Here is a 19546-nt window from a genome sequence, read left to right as displayed (position 1 = left end):
TAAAGTTCATATAGGAATGAAAAATAAATTGTTGAAAAGGAGTAAGACAATAGGAAAAAAGGTGGCCATTGTAGCTTCAGAAACTCCTTGAGGTCATCTACTAAGATTAATCATGTAAATTATTTCTAGATAAAAATTCATTATTGATCTGTTGTGATCAGGATTATTAGACAAGCTAGTGGATTTGGAGTGAGTTAAACTTCAATACATATATCATTTTAAGGAATACAGTTTTCACAATTGCTGAATAAAAAGTAATTATGATATTTGATTTAATATAATTTACTGTATATTATTATAAATGTTTTTGAACAGTGTCCAGGAGGAGCCTTTACTCCAAACATGAGAACAACTAAAGAGTTCCCAGATGATGTTGTAACCTTTATTCGGAATCATCCCTTAATGTATAATCCCATCTATCCAATCCACAAAAGACCTTTAATCATCAGGATTGGCACAGACTACAAATATACGAAGATAGCTGTAGATCGAGTAAATGCTGCTGATGGAAGATACCATGTCTTGTTTCTTGGAACTGGTAAGACATTAATCTTCAAAAAAAAAGATATAATTAGCATAGTTACTTTTGGGTCATTTTTTAACTTGGTGTGTACAAATTGTCTTAATTGAGAATATATATTTGAGATGTAGCATTTTCTATTGCTTATCATACTATGAAAGTTACAATACAATTTTATATATCTTGTAGTATACTGAAACTGTTTAAAAATATAACCTCTTTCCCCTCTATCTCTCCCTCTCCTTTTCCCTTTCTCTCTCCCTTCTCCCTGTCTCTCTGTCTCTCCCTCTCATTCTCCCTCTGCCTCTTCTTCTCCTTCTCCCTCTCATTTTCCCTCTCCTTCTCCTTTTTCCTCTCCCTCTCCCTCTCCCTCTCCGCTGCCCTCATCTCTCCCTCTTTCCCTCTCTCTCATTACTGATCTAAGATGTGAAGATTTTATTGATGGAAAATGCATTGTTGGTTTTAGACATAATTTATGACATTGAATCAAATAACTTACTTATCTTATTCTTATTCCTTAATAAAACTTTATAAAAATTGTAAAACATTGATGTAAATTAACACAAGGTTGAATGAGGAATTATTCATAGTGAATATATATGTAGTTTTTATTAGCATTTATTGAACACCTACTACATGCAAAATTGATACAAAATAGAAGGAATTTTTTTGGAGGAAAGTTTTTAACAGATGAAGGGTGAGTGGAGAGGTGTCAGAGTTAGCAAAAGGTTGATATAGGAGACAGCCTTTGAATTGAGCCTTTAAGGAGGGTAGAACTATTTAGAGGTGAAAAAGAAGTACTTTCTTGGAAAAGGCAATGTAAAAGCATGGAGTTCAGAAGTAGAGAATATTATGGCTTGGGGCAAAAGTTAATTGGGTTTAAATTAATAAAAGTGAGGGTATTAAAATAACATCTAGAAAAAGTTGAGAGTACATGTTTCCTGCCTTCATTTTCTCTTAACATTTTTCATAAATCTCACAGAGATTATTTCACTGTCCATTGTTTTGTATGAGCAAAAAAAAAAAAGAAAAAGAAAAAGAAAAAGAAAGAGCTAGACCAGTCATGTAGATATTACTAAGGATAATTGATAGACCAAATTTATGCTTTTGCTATCCACATTCTGTCAAGAAATAAAGAGGAAGGTTGCTAGAATGTTGGGCAAACTTTTTGCCCAACAAAAAGTGGAGAAAGTTATTCACTGGAAAATATGAACAAGAGTTGTATAAGATGAGAAGAGTTGTATAGGATGGTGCTTGGCAAACTAAATCATTGGAGGGAGCTTATTCAGGTCAAAGATGCATTGACTGAAACATGAGAAAAACATGTATTTCCATAAGAGATTTTATCTTTAAAAAGAAATTAAAAGTAACATGCTAAGGAAGATTAAGAAACAATGTTTATAAACTTCCCAAACATATAACTGTCAAAAAACCCTGAAATATTTTTCTTTTCAGAGAAATCTTTCCACTTATGTTTATCATTCATATTACAAACAGTAAAACTTCTGAAAACTTGATCATATTCTTTTTTGTTTGCTTTTCTTTTTTTTATTCTTTGAACAGTTTCTTTTTTCCAATCCTCTCAACACAGTCTTCTGTCTTTAGTGCACCAGGAATTTATTCTTGAGCAGCATCAATTGAACTACTGGTGTGTATGATGTAGCAGAGAAATGAGTGGAATAGAAATTGGGAGAATGGGTTCCACTCCTGGATCTGTTTTATGGAACTATCTACAGACTGGTATTTATCCTCTTAGGACTTCAGTTTTCCTACTTTTAAATTGCAAAACTTGGATTCAACTGAAATATTTTGTAATCAAAGCGGGGTAGAACTATTTAGAGGTGAAAAAGAAGTACTTTCTTGGAAAAGGCAATGTAAAAGCATGGAGTTCAGAAGTAGAGAATATTATGGCTTGAGGCAAAAGTAACTAACAATGTAGAAGCAGTATTGGGGAAAAAGACAGTAGAAATCTAACTGAATTATAAGTTGAACTTAAATACTGAACCTCGGTGTCCTTATTCATAAAATGGGAGATTTGTATTTTATGTTCTCCTAGATTCCTTCTCCAGATATGAATCTATAAACATGCATATTAAATCAGTCACTAGAAAGTTAATTAAAATGACTTTAAGTGTAAAAAGGTTTAAAGCATCCCAGGGATGAATATTTTAATATCTAATGATTCTAAGGCAGTGTGGCATACTGAAGAGAGAATTGACAATAAAACAAGTAAAATCAAGGTTCAAGTCTCATTCTGGATCTGTGACCTTGCAACAAGTCATTTAGTCTCACAGTGCTCTACGCAAATATCTAAAATTACAATTTAAAAAAATGACCTAGATAAAGTCATGGAACTAGCTCCTTCATATAGTTATTTTAAATAAACTATTTGAAAACTATAAATCCTTGTTCCAAAATGTGTTTCCTTGAGGTAGTGAAGTTGGTTATCATTCTCTTGCTTTTATTACCTTCATTTTTATAATTTTGTTGTTCAATCATTTTGACTATGTCCAGTTTGGGGCTTTCTTGTGAAAGATACTGGAATGGTTTGCCATTTCCTTCTCCAGCTCATGTTACACATCAGGAAACTGAGAAAAACAGACTTAAATGATTTGCTTAGATAATAAGTTTCTGAAGCTGGATTTGAACTTGTTTTCTTGACTCAAGGCCTGATGCTTTATTCACTGTACCACCATAGCTGACCCCTCATTGTCAATTTTAGGTTTCAATTTCTTTCTAGTAAAATCATGGAATCTGGGATTAAATCTTCTCTGAGTTCCCTTTGAGTCTCAGTATTCATTTGTTTTAAACAATTTATTGAATAAATATAATCCTACTCAGAGAGCTAGATTAAAAAAAGGGGGGATGAAAAAATTTATTGGAAAATGCCATTGTGATTTAAGATTAAGGGAACAGTCAATTTATAAACATTTATTTAAGCACCTACCATGTACCAAACAATATGAACTAAAATATAAGTAGAAATAACAGAAAAAAATCCAATATTTGAAAGTAACTCACATTCTCTTAGTTTTCAAAGAAGCAAGGATTCAACAAAGAGCATGTAAAAAGAAAATCTTGTCTCTTCTCGTATAATTATTGTAGTCATAGTAAGTGTAGGAAATAAGGGAATTTTTTTAACTATAAAAAATTAAAATCATGCTTATTCTTGTTTCCATGGATAAACTCTAATCACAGGATAGTCTGTTTTATTTTTCATTTTCATTATTCAAGTGTCATTTACACCCTAAGACTATTCATGAATCAGTATAAAATACTACTTTTATGAAATATGCAGACTGACAGATGATAAATTATAATTATCAAATTAATTTAGGATATGGATAGTTTTATTTTAGTCTTTCTAGATATAGAATACAAATTCAATTTTATCTTTTTTAATAGATGATGCTTCATTTTCCATTAAGTTTTAAAAATCATTAGCTACATCAATGTGTATATAACTACCTGATTGAATTAATTATTAATAACTTCTTGTCTGTCAGATCTTTTTTAAGATAAATGATTAAATGCCTAGAAACAGACTTCTCTAAAAATCAAATTCTCTGAAAATATATATTTCACTCTGACTGAAAATAAATGTTCTTAGGTACTTTTCAGTGTGGACCATGTTTCTGCAAAATCACGTTGTCCTGCAAGAAGGAAGGAAGCATTTCAGGGCTATGCCTTCTCAGTCATTTTCAGATGATTTAGCTAATTGTCTTGCCCTCTTTTTTCTGGCTATCTATGGAATCCTCCAAAATGGTGTGGTTTTAATCTCTCTTTCCATATAAGTCTTCAGAACAGAATTAATACAAAACATCTGGATGAAAATAAAAATAAACAGGGTTAAAGTTTCTGAGAATATGCACAGTTAGATTGTAATGTTGAATTAAAGATACAATTCCTTCAAGAATGCTTTTCACCATTTCATTTCTTTTTCTTACCACATAGTTTGCTGGAAAATGCACATAGACTTCATAGAAGAAAATGAGGGTATTGATGTCTTTTTAAGATGTGTCATTTTCAAAAATGACATTTTAGCATGTGATTTTAATTTAACATACTTAGGGAAACCACAATTCCTTCAGAAGACAACAACCAATGTGATAACCTAATAGAAAATATGAACTACATTGTAATTTCCTATGTAAATAGCATCTTTTCAAAAAGATGGCAGTAATGAAAGTTTTCTTTGACCAACTGATTTTATGCACATTCTCATATGGCCACACTAAGGACATTGAACCAATTATGATTCTTCCCAGTGATGTGTGAGTTGTCTAATACTGGATGTATTCCAGTAAAAACTAGATTAGTCAGGAAGGTGGTAGAGATGATTCATGCTTCAAAATAGATAAAATCACCTGCTGTAAACCCAACTACCTTGGAGATTCTATGAATGTCCCCAAAAACTTTATAAGGATCTAACCTTTCCAAGAAACTCTACTATTTTTGCAGAATAGGGGTTTATAATATTTCCTTTTTTGGGAGGGAGGATAAGAACTTCTTGGCAGATTGCTGAAACCTCTATGTTCCTTTTCAGAATAACATTTGTTGTCAATAGTCATAATTGAAGGAAGTAGTGGATTTCAATTAAAGTCTAATAAAAAGAAAAATACCAATTTAGTTTGTAGAAATCTAAAGTTAGCCACAATTCCCCTTTGGCGGTCATGGACCGCAGATTAAGAACCCCACATCGAAGCTTTCAAGCAAAACTTGAAGGTTGATTTGAGATCTATTTATTTGTACCTAATGGAGGGTAAAGAGGCTTTTTCTGCAATTTACTCCTGGGAGACTGAATTCAAATATAGCTTGTCATGTTCATTATTCTTTAGATTATGTAGTGCTTTTTTCTTGAAAGGCTTGAACATTTCTTGGGTGGTGCCAGCCTTCCTCACAGTTGCTTCTCAATTCTACCTAAAAATGAATGGCTTTATCAAAGGCAAAAAGCTTTTTAGCTTTTGTAAATAAGAAAGATCAAGCTGCTATCACCACAGAGAAAACTTCTTTTTTTTTTTCTTGCTCTGTGTTTTTCATGACTCTTAGAGAAATTTAATAAAGGGGTTAACTGTCAAAAGAGATGCTAAAAAAAGAATTTTGTGTCAATCCATTGAGAAGAATGCAAATTCTGCATTTTATTAACTGTTTTTTATTTGAAAATTACTGATGATTTGTTGTCCTAAAATCTCTTGGTGGTGAAGAGTGACTTGACACAATTACAATTATCATCTACCTTTCCTGATGGGTTACTGTGGTGGAGCCAAGATACTGTGGTGGTTCTTGTCTATCACATTTAGTGGCCAGACTCATTCTATCTCATGTGGTGTCAAAATCAAAGCCAGCCAGATAGATAGACATCTGTTTCTAGAATAAATCTGTTTAAGTGAATTCTAATAGTACATTTTTCCTGAGGACAAGGACTATTTAATTTGTCTTTAAATTCTAAATAGGATATACAATACCATGCCCTTAAAAGTCACTTAGTAGAGGTTTGTTGAATCAAATTACAACTGAATTCTAGAAATTGTAAGATGTGTGTGTATACACACATAAATGTATCACATATAGTCTCTATGTATACATATATATATACATATAGACATATATGCATATATTATGCAAAAACTCTTCATATATATGTGTGTGTCATTTTTTCACTAAAATTTTGATATTTTTCTAGTCTCATGGAAAAAGTTTACTTTTATGGTACATTATCTGAAAAATAAATAACATCATTATTGCTGGTTTTCCCCCTTTTTCCATTTTCAGCTAACCAATAGATCACAATTTAGTAAGTCAGAGGAGGGAACCAACTTTATTTTATAAACCAATGTGTTTTAATTTGTGGGTGTCTGTGTGTATACATGTGTGAGAGGCAGAGCCTCTTAAGCTATATAGAAGGTAATAAAACAGCAGGCAAGGGTTTTCCTGAGATTAACATTTCTATTTTAACATTGCCACCTACTGCTTGCAATGCAAAGCATTTGTTCCAAGTCCACTGCATTGCCTAGTCAAGAGACAGTGTCTGTTTTCTTTAATGCTGCTGCAGTTATAAAAATATTTAAATGTCTGGGTCAGGTTCAGACACATTCAGCCATATTTATATTTTTCTTACTCTTCATCAATCAGGATGACATGTGGTTTTTGATAAAAGCTGAATGATTCCTGTGAATGGGTGTTAGAGATTTAGGATGATTTAGTATCATTATTAATTCATATCGTGGGGTGCATTCATGTGGTTTTCGCCCTGGCTTCTCATGGAGCATTTGCTGGATCAGTTTGTATGGAATCTATATTAGTATCTTGCATTTGCTAAGCCCTAGGAAATAATGAAGTTTTAAAGTAGATGCCACATTTGTGACTTAGGCATTAACATCTTTGCCCTTGTCTTATATGATAACAGCCTGGGTAAGAGACTGAAGTATTCTGCTAGGAATGGGCAGAGAAATGGTATAACCCTAATGAATAGCAGAACTGGGGATTCTCATTAGAGAGAAGAGGCAACCATGGATAATTTGATAGCCTACGCAAATGCATTTAGTCTCAGAAAAGGCTACTATTTATTAATCCAGGATCATATAATAGTAATGACTATTTCAGATTACTTAGCCCTGTTCTTTATTGTTTTATGTGACTTTTGACAAATAATGTAACCTCCTTGGACTTTGGTTTCCTCATTTACAAAAGCAAATAATATGGTCTCTGCAGTCCCTTGAGGCAGGTAAGTAGCACAGAAGATAGAAGACCTGCTAGTCTTTAGGTCTGGAATACCTGATATCAAATCCTATCTCAGACACTTACTAGCTATGTGACCTGGGCATATCAATGAAACTTTCAAATTGAGTTTGTGGTTGTTTAGTCATTTGCAGTTTTGGATAATTCTTTGTGATCACAATTGGCGTTCTTGATAGTTACTAAAGTCATTTGCCATTTCCTTCTCCAGCTTATTTTACAAATGAGGAAACTGAGGCATATTGAGTGAAGTATTGTCTTTAAATTCTAAATAAGACATACAGTACAATGCCCTTAATAAGCACTTGCTAGAGGGTCATACAGCTAGTGAAGTCCTATTTGTACTCGGGTCTTTCTGACTTTAAACCTAGCATTCTAACCACTTTCCCACCTAGCTGTCCGTCTGCTATTTTCATTTCTATCTGGGCTAAAAATAATGCCTCCATCCCAGAGTTGTTGTGAGGATTCAATGATTTGATATATTAGAAGCATTGCACAAATCTGAAAGCTCTATATAAATGATACTTTACTACTATGGTACTAATATTATTCTAGCTCACTATGGATTCAAAGAATTCCAGCACTGGGTATAAATTACAGATAACAGAAATCAGCACTTGTAGATGTAATTCTCCTTTTTCATTCTATTGCACATATAGGAATGACCAGTTAATTTGGCATTCAGTGAATTCTTAATCTTCTGAATCTTTCCCAGCATACACACACTGGAATGACAATATATGCATATAACTCTTAGTTCTACCATTTACTATACTACCTGTTTGACTTTCAAAAAGTCACTTCTATCATATTGGGTTTCAATTTAATCATCTATAAAATAAGAGAGTTGGACTAGATAGCTTTTAGGATCCAATCGATGACCCTTTAGTAAATGAAGGCTTTTCATGTTCTGTCTTTTCCCAAGCATGATACTTCAGCCAAACTTGAAAACTAGGCCTTCTCCCAAATCATACCTCACTTCCCTCGTTCTCACAAAGCTTTCTGGAATGAGTTTCCTTTCCATCTTTTAGTCTCAGAATCCTTTTCTTCCATCAAGATTCTGTTTAGTTGCCAGCGCCTCTGGAAAGCTCTTCATCTCCCGAGGTGTTAGTATTTTCTTCCTCAATTCTTTTTGCACAATCTCTACTCTCTATTATAGGAGTATACAAGTTCATTAAGGAAAAGTATTACTTTGCCTTTGTCTCCCAGCACTTAGTATGGTGCCTGGCATGTAGTAGGCACTTAATAAATACTTATTTACTAACCTAATACATTGCCTAATGTGAATTTATTTAATATTTTTATTGAATATGAACTTCATTATTTTCCAAAGCAGGGTCTAGAAGCACCTAAGGATTTTTAACAGAGAGCTTCATGGCAAGAATTACTGCTACACTGCTAAGAATGGAGGGGTCTTTTAAGTGTGAAAGTTCCTTTTTAAATAAAAGTGGTACCCCCAAAAAAGCTTAAGTAGAATTTAGAAGAAAGGATGGCACTAGCATTTTATATAATAAAGGAGGAAATAAAATATAAAGTTAAAATAAATGTCTCCAATAATGTTGAGCTCCTTCCATATCTATAAAGGGCCTTTTTCTTATTATACTTTTTAATTTCAGGTTTTTGAAGGGCAGAATTTTCCTAATTTAATTTGCTTTCTTGTTTTATGTTAATACTATTTGGAACTTTCATATCTAAACAAAATAAAGTGAAGACTTTTGAGGTAATTACCCATTTAAAAATGAAGGCAATTATTCCCATAAAATTGTCCTAAAAATTGCATTGTTTAAAAATCCCAGATAATTGATACAACAATTTACTTTTTATTGTTTTAGTTATTTAGATTTCTTCAGTATATGACTTTACATGTGTAGACATCCATTTTATTTTAAACAAAATACTATCACCAACTCAAATTTGTATATTATTTAGTAAGGATTGAAAAACATTTTCAGATGTTGCCTTATATTATTATGGAATTATTTACTACTTTGCTATTAAATTCTGTCCTCTCTGCAGATGGAATTACTGATCAGTTATAGGTAGGAAATGAAATTTAAGTTTTTTTTTCCCTATAGTGGTGATAGATTTTTACTGAGGTCTACCCATACCTCCTCACTCATTTCCTCGTGTGAACAATGAAATGCATTCATGGGAAGTCAGACGAGGGTAGGAGACAGCATTGGAAACTCTATGGGGAACAGTGCTACTTTGTTTTTTCTGTCTTAAGGTAACTGCCTTACGTAGGATCAAAATCATGACTTAAATTTAGCACCTTTATGTTTTGAACAGAAAGAATGTCTTACTGAAAAATTATAAAAACTATATTCTGAAAGTTATTCTTCACCTTTTCATCAGAATTTCCTAATTTATTATTACATTTATTCCTATGAATATTTTTGTTCTTGATCTGTGTCTGTGATGGAAGGAGCTCATAGTAAGAAAAGTCCTTTTTACCAGTTCAGAGTAGTGCCTCCTCAGCCAGATTAAGGGTAGAGTTAGGATTTTAATTGTAATGAGGTTCCTGAAGTATTGAGTCATTAAGCAACTTGCCAGGTTTCACTAACCTAAAATGTATCAGAGGTAGAATTTGAGGCAAGTTTTCCAGACTCTAAGAGTAGCTTTCTCTAAGGTGTTGTAACAAACTGATCTTCTTCCCATAACTTTATTTCTCTTATTGTCACAGCAACTTTGAGATGTAGCTCATATAGGTTCTGTTGTTATTTAGTCATTTTCATTCTCCACTTTATTTTATAGATGAGGAAACTGAGACAAACAGGGTTAAGTGACTTGGACCCAGGATCACACTCAAGAAGAGCAGTCTTCCTGACTCCAGGCCTGGCCCTCAAGCCACCTGACTCCCCTCACATTATGATGCCTATTTTATAGAAAATGAAACTGATGATTAAAGTGGCTTTTCTATTTTAAAGATGAAGTCTTATTTATGTGGAGATATTAACACTTTTTTCCTGATTTTAAGCCTAATTCTCCCTTGTACTAATTCATGTCCTGTGTCTGAAATTGTCTTGACTTCCATATATTTGTGATATGGACATTGTTTTAAATAGCAAATCCTCCATATTCAGTGGTTGTGAACATTAGGTACAACTTAGAGTACTATGGAGATGTTGTGAGTTCAAAATGTTGGAGTTCTTGTTCTTCTCAAAACACAGCCGGTTTAGCTTAGAGCCCTCCAAATATCTCCAAATCCAAAGGTACTGTCCTTTAGCCTCTGTCTCTGCTTTCTTCAGCCTCCAACCAGCACAGAGATGGAATGAATCTCGTTTCCTTCACTTGGGGCTCGGCTAGCTTTCTGGTGAGTCTTTCAGACCAGCTTGGTCTCAGTGGGGGGCGTGCAGGAGCCCAGCCACCTACCACAGTGGTGTGAGATGAAGATGAATCTGGTTGTCCACTGAACTCTCGACTCGTAGCTTCTTCCTCTGAAAACTCTTCTTCTGCCACCAGCCAGCCAAGTGGAAAATATTCTGCCTTGCCTCAGAGAGAGGGAGCACTTTTTGAAGGAATAAGAAAAGCAGTCATTTCCTCTGAGACCTCTGATTGATTCGATCACTATTTAGTAATTTTTATGTGGTCTTAAGTTTTAGGAGCAATAAGTGGTACAATGGAGAGAATATTAGGCCTGGAGTCAGAAAGACTTGAGTTCAAATCCAATCTCAGATATTTAGTGGCTGTATGACTCTGAAAAAGTCATTTAACCTTGTTTGCCTCAGTTTCCTCACCTGTAAAATAAACTGGAGAAGGAAATGACAAACTGCTTTGGGATCTTTGCCAAGAAAATCCTCAAAAGGGGGCATGAAGAATTGGATTTGATTGAAACAACTGAACAACTACAGATGGTCTTAAATAATATAAATACTATCAAGTAGTTCTGTATCTCTGTATGATTCCCCCTATTACAACTTTGACTTTTAAAGGAAAGTTAGAGGAGGTTCCAGCTTGAAAGTATTAATGTAGGAAACTTTTATCTATTACAAAATGGGTTCAGGATAGTCATGTGGTGGCCTTGATCTTGATGTCCTGCCAGATTTCCTAACTAGGAAATCTGTGCTGTATATCATAGGGATAAGGATCTGAGGTCTGTTGTTTAGCACAGCTAGACCTTATATGACTGCCCATGAGGATGCCTATTGCTGTGAATTGTGGTGGTGGTTTCTGTCAGTGGAAAGTCAGCTCTTTAGTTTTATTGAGCTGGGAAGAATTCAGATTTAGGAAAATGGAAATAAATGTTCACATTGGAATGTAAACTAATATGGACTGGAAGAGAATGATTTGAAGCTGGACTTGTTGAGGTGAGCCTGTGGTATCATAGCAATATGTTTGGATTTGCTGAGTCTTAGGCTTATTTTATTTTCCTTTTTTTTTTTTCAAATTCTAATCTGTCTGGAAGATGAGCAAAATGATTAAAGTCTCTCTTTCTTTAGTATTTTTAATTGGGGGGAGGGTGCAAAGCCTGGAGTCATAAAATTGGGAAGTATATTCTTTATCAGGTTTATACAAGGGAAAGTAGGTGATAGAGAATCTCTTTGTTCTTCAGGGAATGATAAAGTAGACCCAAAGAAACTATTATATAAGACTTAATACAATAAAGATCTGAGGAAGAAGGCAGGAACAGAGGTGAGGTTAGGATTCTCTGCTCAGAAATACTTTCTAATTGTCAGCCTAAAAACAATAGAGTTTATTGGATCATGAATCGAAGAAAAAATAAGAGGAGTACATCTTAGGATTTCTCAAAATAGATGACTCTTGTCCACAAATCTGGAAGGATAGTGAATATACTGTATAATGAGTCAGAATTTCAAAAAGACGATGGCAGGCTATATTCTGGGACCAAATATAGTAATATAAAACTTATTAGGGGCACATTTTAAGTTTTAAACTTAGGTTCAAAAATTAATTGACAAGTACAGCATTTGGAGGCATGGTGGGAAATTACTATCCCTCCAATTTTTTCTTGGCTAAATAGGGAATTTAGGATGTTTTAAGATTGTGAGCTCGATATAAATTAGTAGTGAAGATAGGTCACCATCACCCCCTCTCCCCTGGGCTGCTTTTTTAAGAGACAGTGTTTGCTGGGATTAGGGGGTAATAGTTCCTGTATACTGTGACCTATTCATTCCAACATTAGAGTACATTTTTTCAGGTTGGAATGCCATAAAGTTAAACTTTCTGAGAGGTTTTTTTTTTTTACTTATAGAAGATATTGGACTAGATAATACCTGAAGTCTGCAAGACGTCTAGATCTATAATCTTAAGAGCCACAATGGAGGAAGGACATTGACAATAGAAAGAGTATCTAGGAAAGGGCAGCCAGATTGTTGAAGGATCTTGAATTCATGCCAAATAGTATTTGAAGGAAATGGAGAAAATAAGAGTATTAGAAGGAAACTGGAATAGACACCTTCAAATATATGAAAGCTTTTTGTATGGAAAAATGAATTAAACTTGGCTCTTTTGGTAGTAGAGAACATAATTAGGAACAATAACTGAAATCTACACATAAAAATAGTTAAATTTGCTATAAGAGAAAATTTCTTAAGAATTAGAGTTCTCCTAAAGATACTTACTCTCCCTGGGATACAGGGTAGATAGAGATAAAAAAAAAAAAAAAAGATTATGTCTCCTATCCCAAGACCCAGAATTGGAAGAAATTCATGGGAGTGCACTGTAGTTACTAGTTATCAGGGAGAAAGGTGGTGGTTGCCATGAAAATCTTGTAGTTCACCTTTAAGTGCCTGTATTGGTGGGATGGAAATCATTGTTCTATGGTGATCTTTCTTAATGGTTCTGTCAAAAAACAAGCTTGATCAGGGACATTGGGATTATTTGGTTATACTGAGGAAAGAGAGTTGGGGAGGAGAGAAGAAGAAATCATCCAAATACCTACTACCAATAGCTCACAGAAATGTATGCCTGGAGAGGCAAATGCAAAAAACAGACAAGTCTCATGTATAGAGTCTCACAGTAAATATCAAGAGTAGTATTCACCAGTTCTATCCAATGCAAACCATCCTTGCTCAACAAATATGAAAACTTTGTCAGCTGAATTGATACAGTAGACAATAAATTAAGATTGTCTTCATTTTGACAATTCAAACTGTACATTAATATCCAGATTGCAACCAGATCTTGATGTAAAATTACATAACCTTTTCACTATTATAATATCATCAGTGCTATCTATTACCCCCTTCAGAAGACACAATCCACAATCTCACCATATATTTGATAGGATTTTTAAAAGTATTTTAGAGTACTGAGTAATTTTTAACAGAAGTATTTTATTAAAGCCTTAAAAAATGTGGTATTATTCAAACTAAATGGGGCAGTGCTTAGAGCCTGTATTCTGGAGTTAGTCTGAGATTGTAATTCGCTATGAAGAAAAATCTCTAACACAATATTGTCCAAAAATAAAATGAATTTATTTTATTGAAGAAGTAAATCCTGTCTTCCTAAAAGGCATTGAGCATATAAAGGACCATTTTCTAATGTTGCAATAGAGGGAATGCTTCTTACAGAATATAACCTCCTTTTGATTAGTTATTTTTTGGTTGTTTATTTTTCTTTCCATATCTCTTTTCTTCCCTCTCTTCTTTCTTTCCTATCCCTATAACTTAGCATAATGCTTTTCTAAATGCTTATTAATAGATTCTCAGAGTGGTTTTTATGAGAGGCCCTCTGAAGTTTATTTCAACTATAAGCTTTTTAATTTTTTTCTATATGTCTTTAAGAGTTGATTCACAAAAATATTCCAAAATTTCTTTATTTTGTGGAGGACTTTATTAGGGGAATTGATAGGATTCAAGTGTGTGGGGCTTTCTGAATGAAGCTGTTGATTTCCATGTTCCTCTGATGAATAATACTTGGAAAATATGATAATAAGCAATCAACTTCCTCATTTAAGAATGTTTTCCTTTGTTAGGGGCATAGTTGTATGTCAGGGCATTTTTTGTAATCAAGCTTTGATTTCATGGTCACAAATATTCTCTAAGATTGAATAGTCTATATAGCCTTGGCAATTTCTAACAATGATCCATATTTGTCATTACAATTTGTAGCAGTGAACCATAAAACCAGCATCATCTTCATTATTCTTGTGTATATGATGATGTGAACCCAAATAAAGATTATAGTCTTCCCTTCTTTGTTCCTATTTTCTAAATATTCCTGAGATTAACTTCATCACCTCATTCTTTTCTACCACACACTTGCTTCATCTCTCCAAATTTCCATTTTCAACTTAGGTTTCTTCAATTGGGCTCTATTGTCCTTTTTTTTTTTTTTTTAAGTTTACAGCTTAACAAGCTTATGTGAGCCAAGTAAATGCCTGATTATAGGGGGTAGGGACAGTCAAGGACCCATCATATTACTTAGCTCCTTATTTTGAAAACTCTCTCCTTCAAGATGAAAATGGCTCTCTACACATTAAAAAATTTGCCATAGCAATTACCCTATTAGAAAATAAATTACCCCATGTTAAAATAGATCATGTGAAGAAAAGTTTATTGAGTTCTGCATTTGAATACTGACTAGCTCTGGGACCATGAACAAATAAAGTTGAGAATATTTTTTTTCTTTATGAAAAGATACTGTGAATGCTCAAAACTGAGTCAGAACAGCCTTTCTTATACCCAGAATTTTCAGACTTTGAATTTTTATTTGCTTTTGAATGTGGCTAAGGATGTGGATTTAAATTGTAGAATGTGGCTTAGGACTTTTAAAGATTGCCACAATTTTTAATTTTTTCAATAGTTGGAGCCTGTTTAAGCAACATTCAAAAAATATCTTGTGATTTTAAGTGTAAAAAATGGAGGTACATTTCTATTGTACTTGGTAGTTCCTTGGGTTTCAGTGTTTAAAAATCTAAATTTGTTTTTTGGTTGTTAAGAATTTTGAGCTTGTCAATTGAATACATAAGATGGAAACTCTTAACATGAAAGAGAATCTTTTATATTAGAGACTTTATAACCCCTCCAAATGGCAGCCAAAAATTAATTTGAGATTTGTGACATTTCACTAAGTAGTTCTTTTATGTTCTCCCATGTAATTCCATTATGTGGATTTCTATTTTAGACTTTCCCCAAAATATTCTGTGATACAACATGGGCTAACATTCTGTGATAAAATGGGTTTTTTTAGAACATAAAGGCATCTAATACATTTTTACATGCAAAATTGGTTAAAATTCATCTCATGATATAGCCACAGGATTATAATTAAAAACATTTCAGAAATGAGGGACTATGCCTTGACTTTTATCCAGTCATTCTCTTCTGTATGGACATTTTTGCTCATATGACTTTTTTAATTAACCTGAAAACTAATGTGATTTTTGTTGAGTCAAATATCTAAAAACCCTGCTTTTTTGCTACAATTTGTGTTTATGTATGTTGTATATGTGTTAGTTGGGGTTGAGGAGGTGGGGGTGGATTTAAGACAAACCAATACAGCTATATATATCTTGTACTTCTGTGCTACATATTTTAACTCACATAGATTACTAGAATTTAAAGATGGATGTAATCTTCAACATCATTAATTCCAGTTTTCTTAGTTTAAAGATAAAGAAACCAAAACAGTGAAATTCAGTGATTTTCACCTTGGAGATCTCCAGTTGCCATTCTCTAGATGCATAAGTAGTAACAGTACCTATTTTACTTCCCCTCCTTCTAACTTCAAAATACTCATAGGTAATTTGATCCTTTGCTCTGTCAGCCATCTGTAATCTCTCTGTATAAGTACTCTTTTCACTAATACAAGCTATCCATACTCTTCTTTCTCTCTGACTCTCATCCATTGATGTATTATTATTATTTTTTTTTATTTTTTTTTGCTAAGTGGATATTCATGTGCTGGGGCTCCTTCCTCTAGATCTTTTGATGTGGAATGGCTACCAGTGAGGCATATAGACTTTCTACAGTTAATCTATTCTTCATTTTTGTCATATACACACATACACAAAGATATACTATTACTAGGAATATAGTTATTTCAGCTAATTTCCAGACCTCATAATTTGTAATTCAACGCACTTTTCATTAAAATCTATCTTTTTAACTCTAATCACAATAGTTATTCTTTAAGTTTCAAAATGAAAACAACTATGATATGACTTTAAGCGAGAGATGTTTGAGAGGCAAGGAGTGGCAGTAAAAATACTATTGATACAATATAACAATATTATAATATATTCCCTTTCTCTTATAGGTTATTATATTTCCAGGCAATATTATGTATTGTGTCAGGATTAGGTTCTTGTATAAAACTTTCCATTTTAAAGGCAAATGGAAATAACTGTTTAATATGTACACATATTAAAAAGCATTCACTAAATCCAATTCTCCCTGTGCAACAAGAGAACTGTTCGGTTCTGTATACATATATTGTATCTAGGATATACTGCAACATATTTAACATATATAGGACTGCTTGCCATCTAGGGGAGAGGATGGAGGGAAGGAGGGAAAAAATCGGAACAGAAGTGAATGCAAGGGATAATGTTGTAAAAAAAATTACCCTGGCATGGGTTCTGTCAATAAAAAAGTTATTATAAAATAAATAAATATAAAACAAGCAAAATAATAATATCCTTATTGTAATAAATAAATAAACAGATAGATAAATAACTCTATTTAAATAGATAAATAAAGAAATAAATAGAAAGGAAAAAAAGTATTTGAACTTCAAGGTTGGTTTTCATGCTGTTAAAAAAAAATCTCTCTAGATAAGAACTTTCCATTAAGAGATGGATTTCTAAAATAATAATGTCCAGATACAAATGAAAGTGATTTTATATGTGAGCAGGAAAAGATCTGTTATTATATTTGCTGTGTAAAAATCTTTTTAAAGTTGTGATTCAATAAATATATATCTTCCTTTATCCATATGATTTTCTTTTGTGGGGGAAAAATACACAGTAATAATCTAACACTTCATATGTTCTATTTCTGTTTCAGATCGTGGCACAGTACAGAAAGTTGTTGTTCTGCCCACTAATAGCACAGCTAGTGGAGAACTCATTTTGGAAGAACTTGAAGTTTTTAAGGTTTGACTCATTTCTTTTTCTAGCATATTGGATTGAATCCTTTGACCTCAAAGCCTTTGAAAGGAACTACTTGATAAAAAGATAAAAACAAATTGATGTTCTAATGATTTTCAAAGAACAAAACATTGGAAAAGTAAAAACAACAACAATAACAACAACAAAACCATGGATTTCTTGTGAAATTACCCCCCCTTCTCCATATTCCAAATTATCTAAACATTACTGGTTACATTTTCTTTCTCCATCACCTTTCCTTGAAAAACTTTGATTTTTTTTTAATGCAAGAAAGGTTTTTTCAATCCAATTAGAAAAAGATTCCAGTGAAAAACAATCTTTTTTGTTAGATAACTGCCTTGATTTTTAGCCAAAAAAAAATAAGAAAAACAGTTTTGTTTTCACTTGCTTTTATTGCAAGCGAAAGTTTCAACTTCATTGAAGTTAAAGAAGACAAATGCTGACTGTCAAAACTATACATTCTATCTATTTAAGGGTTTTCAATTTCATCCTTTTTATACTTTCTGACTCTCTTTGATGGGTCCGTCATTTCAAATGTGTGTGTATACTCTCTACTCCTAAAGACTCAGGCCCTCTATATGCTTCCTTCTATCAGATTCTTTTCCATTTTCACATAAAAATTCTCTTCTATTCCAAAAAAGGGATATAAAAACCTATAAAAACCACAGATCACAAAGTCTTAAAGGTAAAAGAGTTCTAGGAGATCATCTAATCAGACAACCAAAAGTTAATGAGATCTTTCTCTTTCTATAAAGTCGGATCATAGCATCATAAGTAGCATTAGAAGCACTTTAAAGGTCATTGAATTCAATTTCCACATTTTACAATGTGAATTTGTAGGTAAAATTGAGTCACAGAGAGGTAAAGAGGATTTGAAAGAACAAATAATCTTTAAACAGGTCTTCTGTATTCTAAGTTTTGTGCCCTAGCTACTCAGCCAGACAGACTTTTATGAATGCAATTCACAAATACCCATGCTTTGTAGTATTTTAAGTGTGTAAGTTTATATCTTGCTTGGAAAATAGATGACTTGCTCTGGTATTTATCTGCTCTAGATCAAATTGTTTTGCTCCATTTGACTTGATAGGAATATTCAACTTTGTAACCTAGCTACTGATCTCCCCATTACTGATAGTTATTGACAGAGAACTTTCTTCTCTGTAGAATAGGATGTTTATCCATTTATCCTCAAAAACATTTGACAGAGTAGATTGTTAAGTTCAGGGATAAATAAAATCAATCAAATTGTGGCCAGTGCCAGTAAGGAGTTTCACCCTTTCAGTTTTATCTATAAGAAAGGAATGCCACAAGGAGGGTAAAAAGCTATCCTCTGGTTTATGGAACCAATCAATGATTGAACAAAAGTTATAATTTCCTGTCTAAATATTAATTATTGCATTTTGCAAAAAAAAAAAATCCATATCCCTTAATTCATTACACATTCAGGATGGCCCCTGAGAAGGAAGATCAGGATTATTGTCCCAGTTATACAGAGGAGGCAATTAGGAATCAGAGAGAATTTAAAGGATTTGCTTAAGGTTCTACTGTGGTCAAAGTGACATTCCTATGTCAGACTTCTGCCACAAAATCCTGTGGTCTTCACTATAGTTCATGTTGTTTCCTTAAAGAGTGAATTGATAAGAAAAGGTCTCAAGGACAGCATTTTTAGAATATCCAGTGAAATTTCAAAGGAAATGAGAAATTGGAAAAATTTAACAATGCAAAAAATATTGACAATCTGTCTATATTTGTCTGCAATACATACATACATATACATATGTATATATATATATACATATCAGATATAATTTCCCAGTAATATTCTTTTTTAAAAATTCATCTTTATTCAACTATATCATGGGGCATTTATGATTAATCTCTTAGATTAGAAACTAATCTCCAAAACAGTGATTGATAAACACTTCTATTTCCATTGCCCTTTTCAGTTTTTTTGTTTTATTTTGGCATGACAAAATTATTTCACTACTTTAACCAGATGTATTATAAATAAATAAAACTATGTTTTACATTTGACTCTACAACTTGTCTGTTGAAAGTAATATGAGTCTGTGCCAAGAGGCTTTGTTTTTTTTTTTTTAAGAAGGCTCTGTTATAATATAGCACTTCATTTTTCCCTCATACTGAAGTGTCCTTTTGATAATCAGACAGTATGGTTAATTAACTGGGCTTGACACAAATCAAAACATATATGTTGT

At 32.9% G+C, this 19546-nt stretch overlaps 1 protein-coding gene across 1 annotated transcript in view; it reads left to right on the top strand.

Annotated features, from left to right (window-relative positions):
• SEMA3C (semaphorin 3C) overlaps positions 1-19546 on the top strand; it is a 200462-nt gene that overhangs the window by 153273 nt on the left and 27643 nt on the right. The window contains exons 13-14 of the mRNA XM_052000701.1: positions 316-538; positions 17227-17315. Of these exons, the coding sequence (XP_051856661.1) occupies positions 316-538; positions 17227-17315 (312 nt within the window). The remainder of the gene's footprint in view (positions 1-315; positions 539-17226; positions 17316-19546) is intronic.

This window comes from Antechinus flavipes, chromosome 5 (assembly GCF_016432865.1).
Source record: "Antechinus flavipes isolate AdamAnt ecotype Samford, QLD, Australia chromosome 5, AdamAnt_v2, whole genome shotgun sequence".
NCBI lineage: Eukaryota > Metazoa > Chordata > Mammalia > Dasyuromorphia > Dasyuridae > Antechinus > Antechinus flavipes.
The sequence above is the reverse complement of the archived record's forward strand: the minus strand, read 5'-3'. Positions and strand labels throughout refer to the sequence as shown.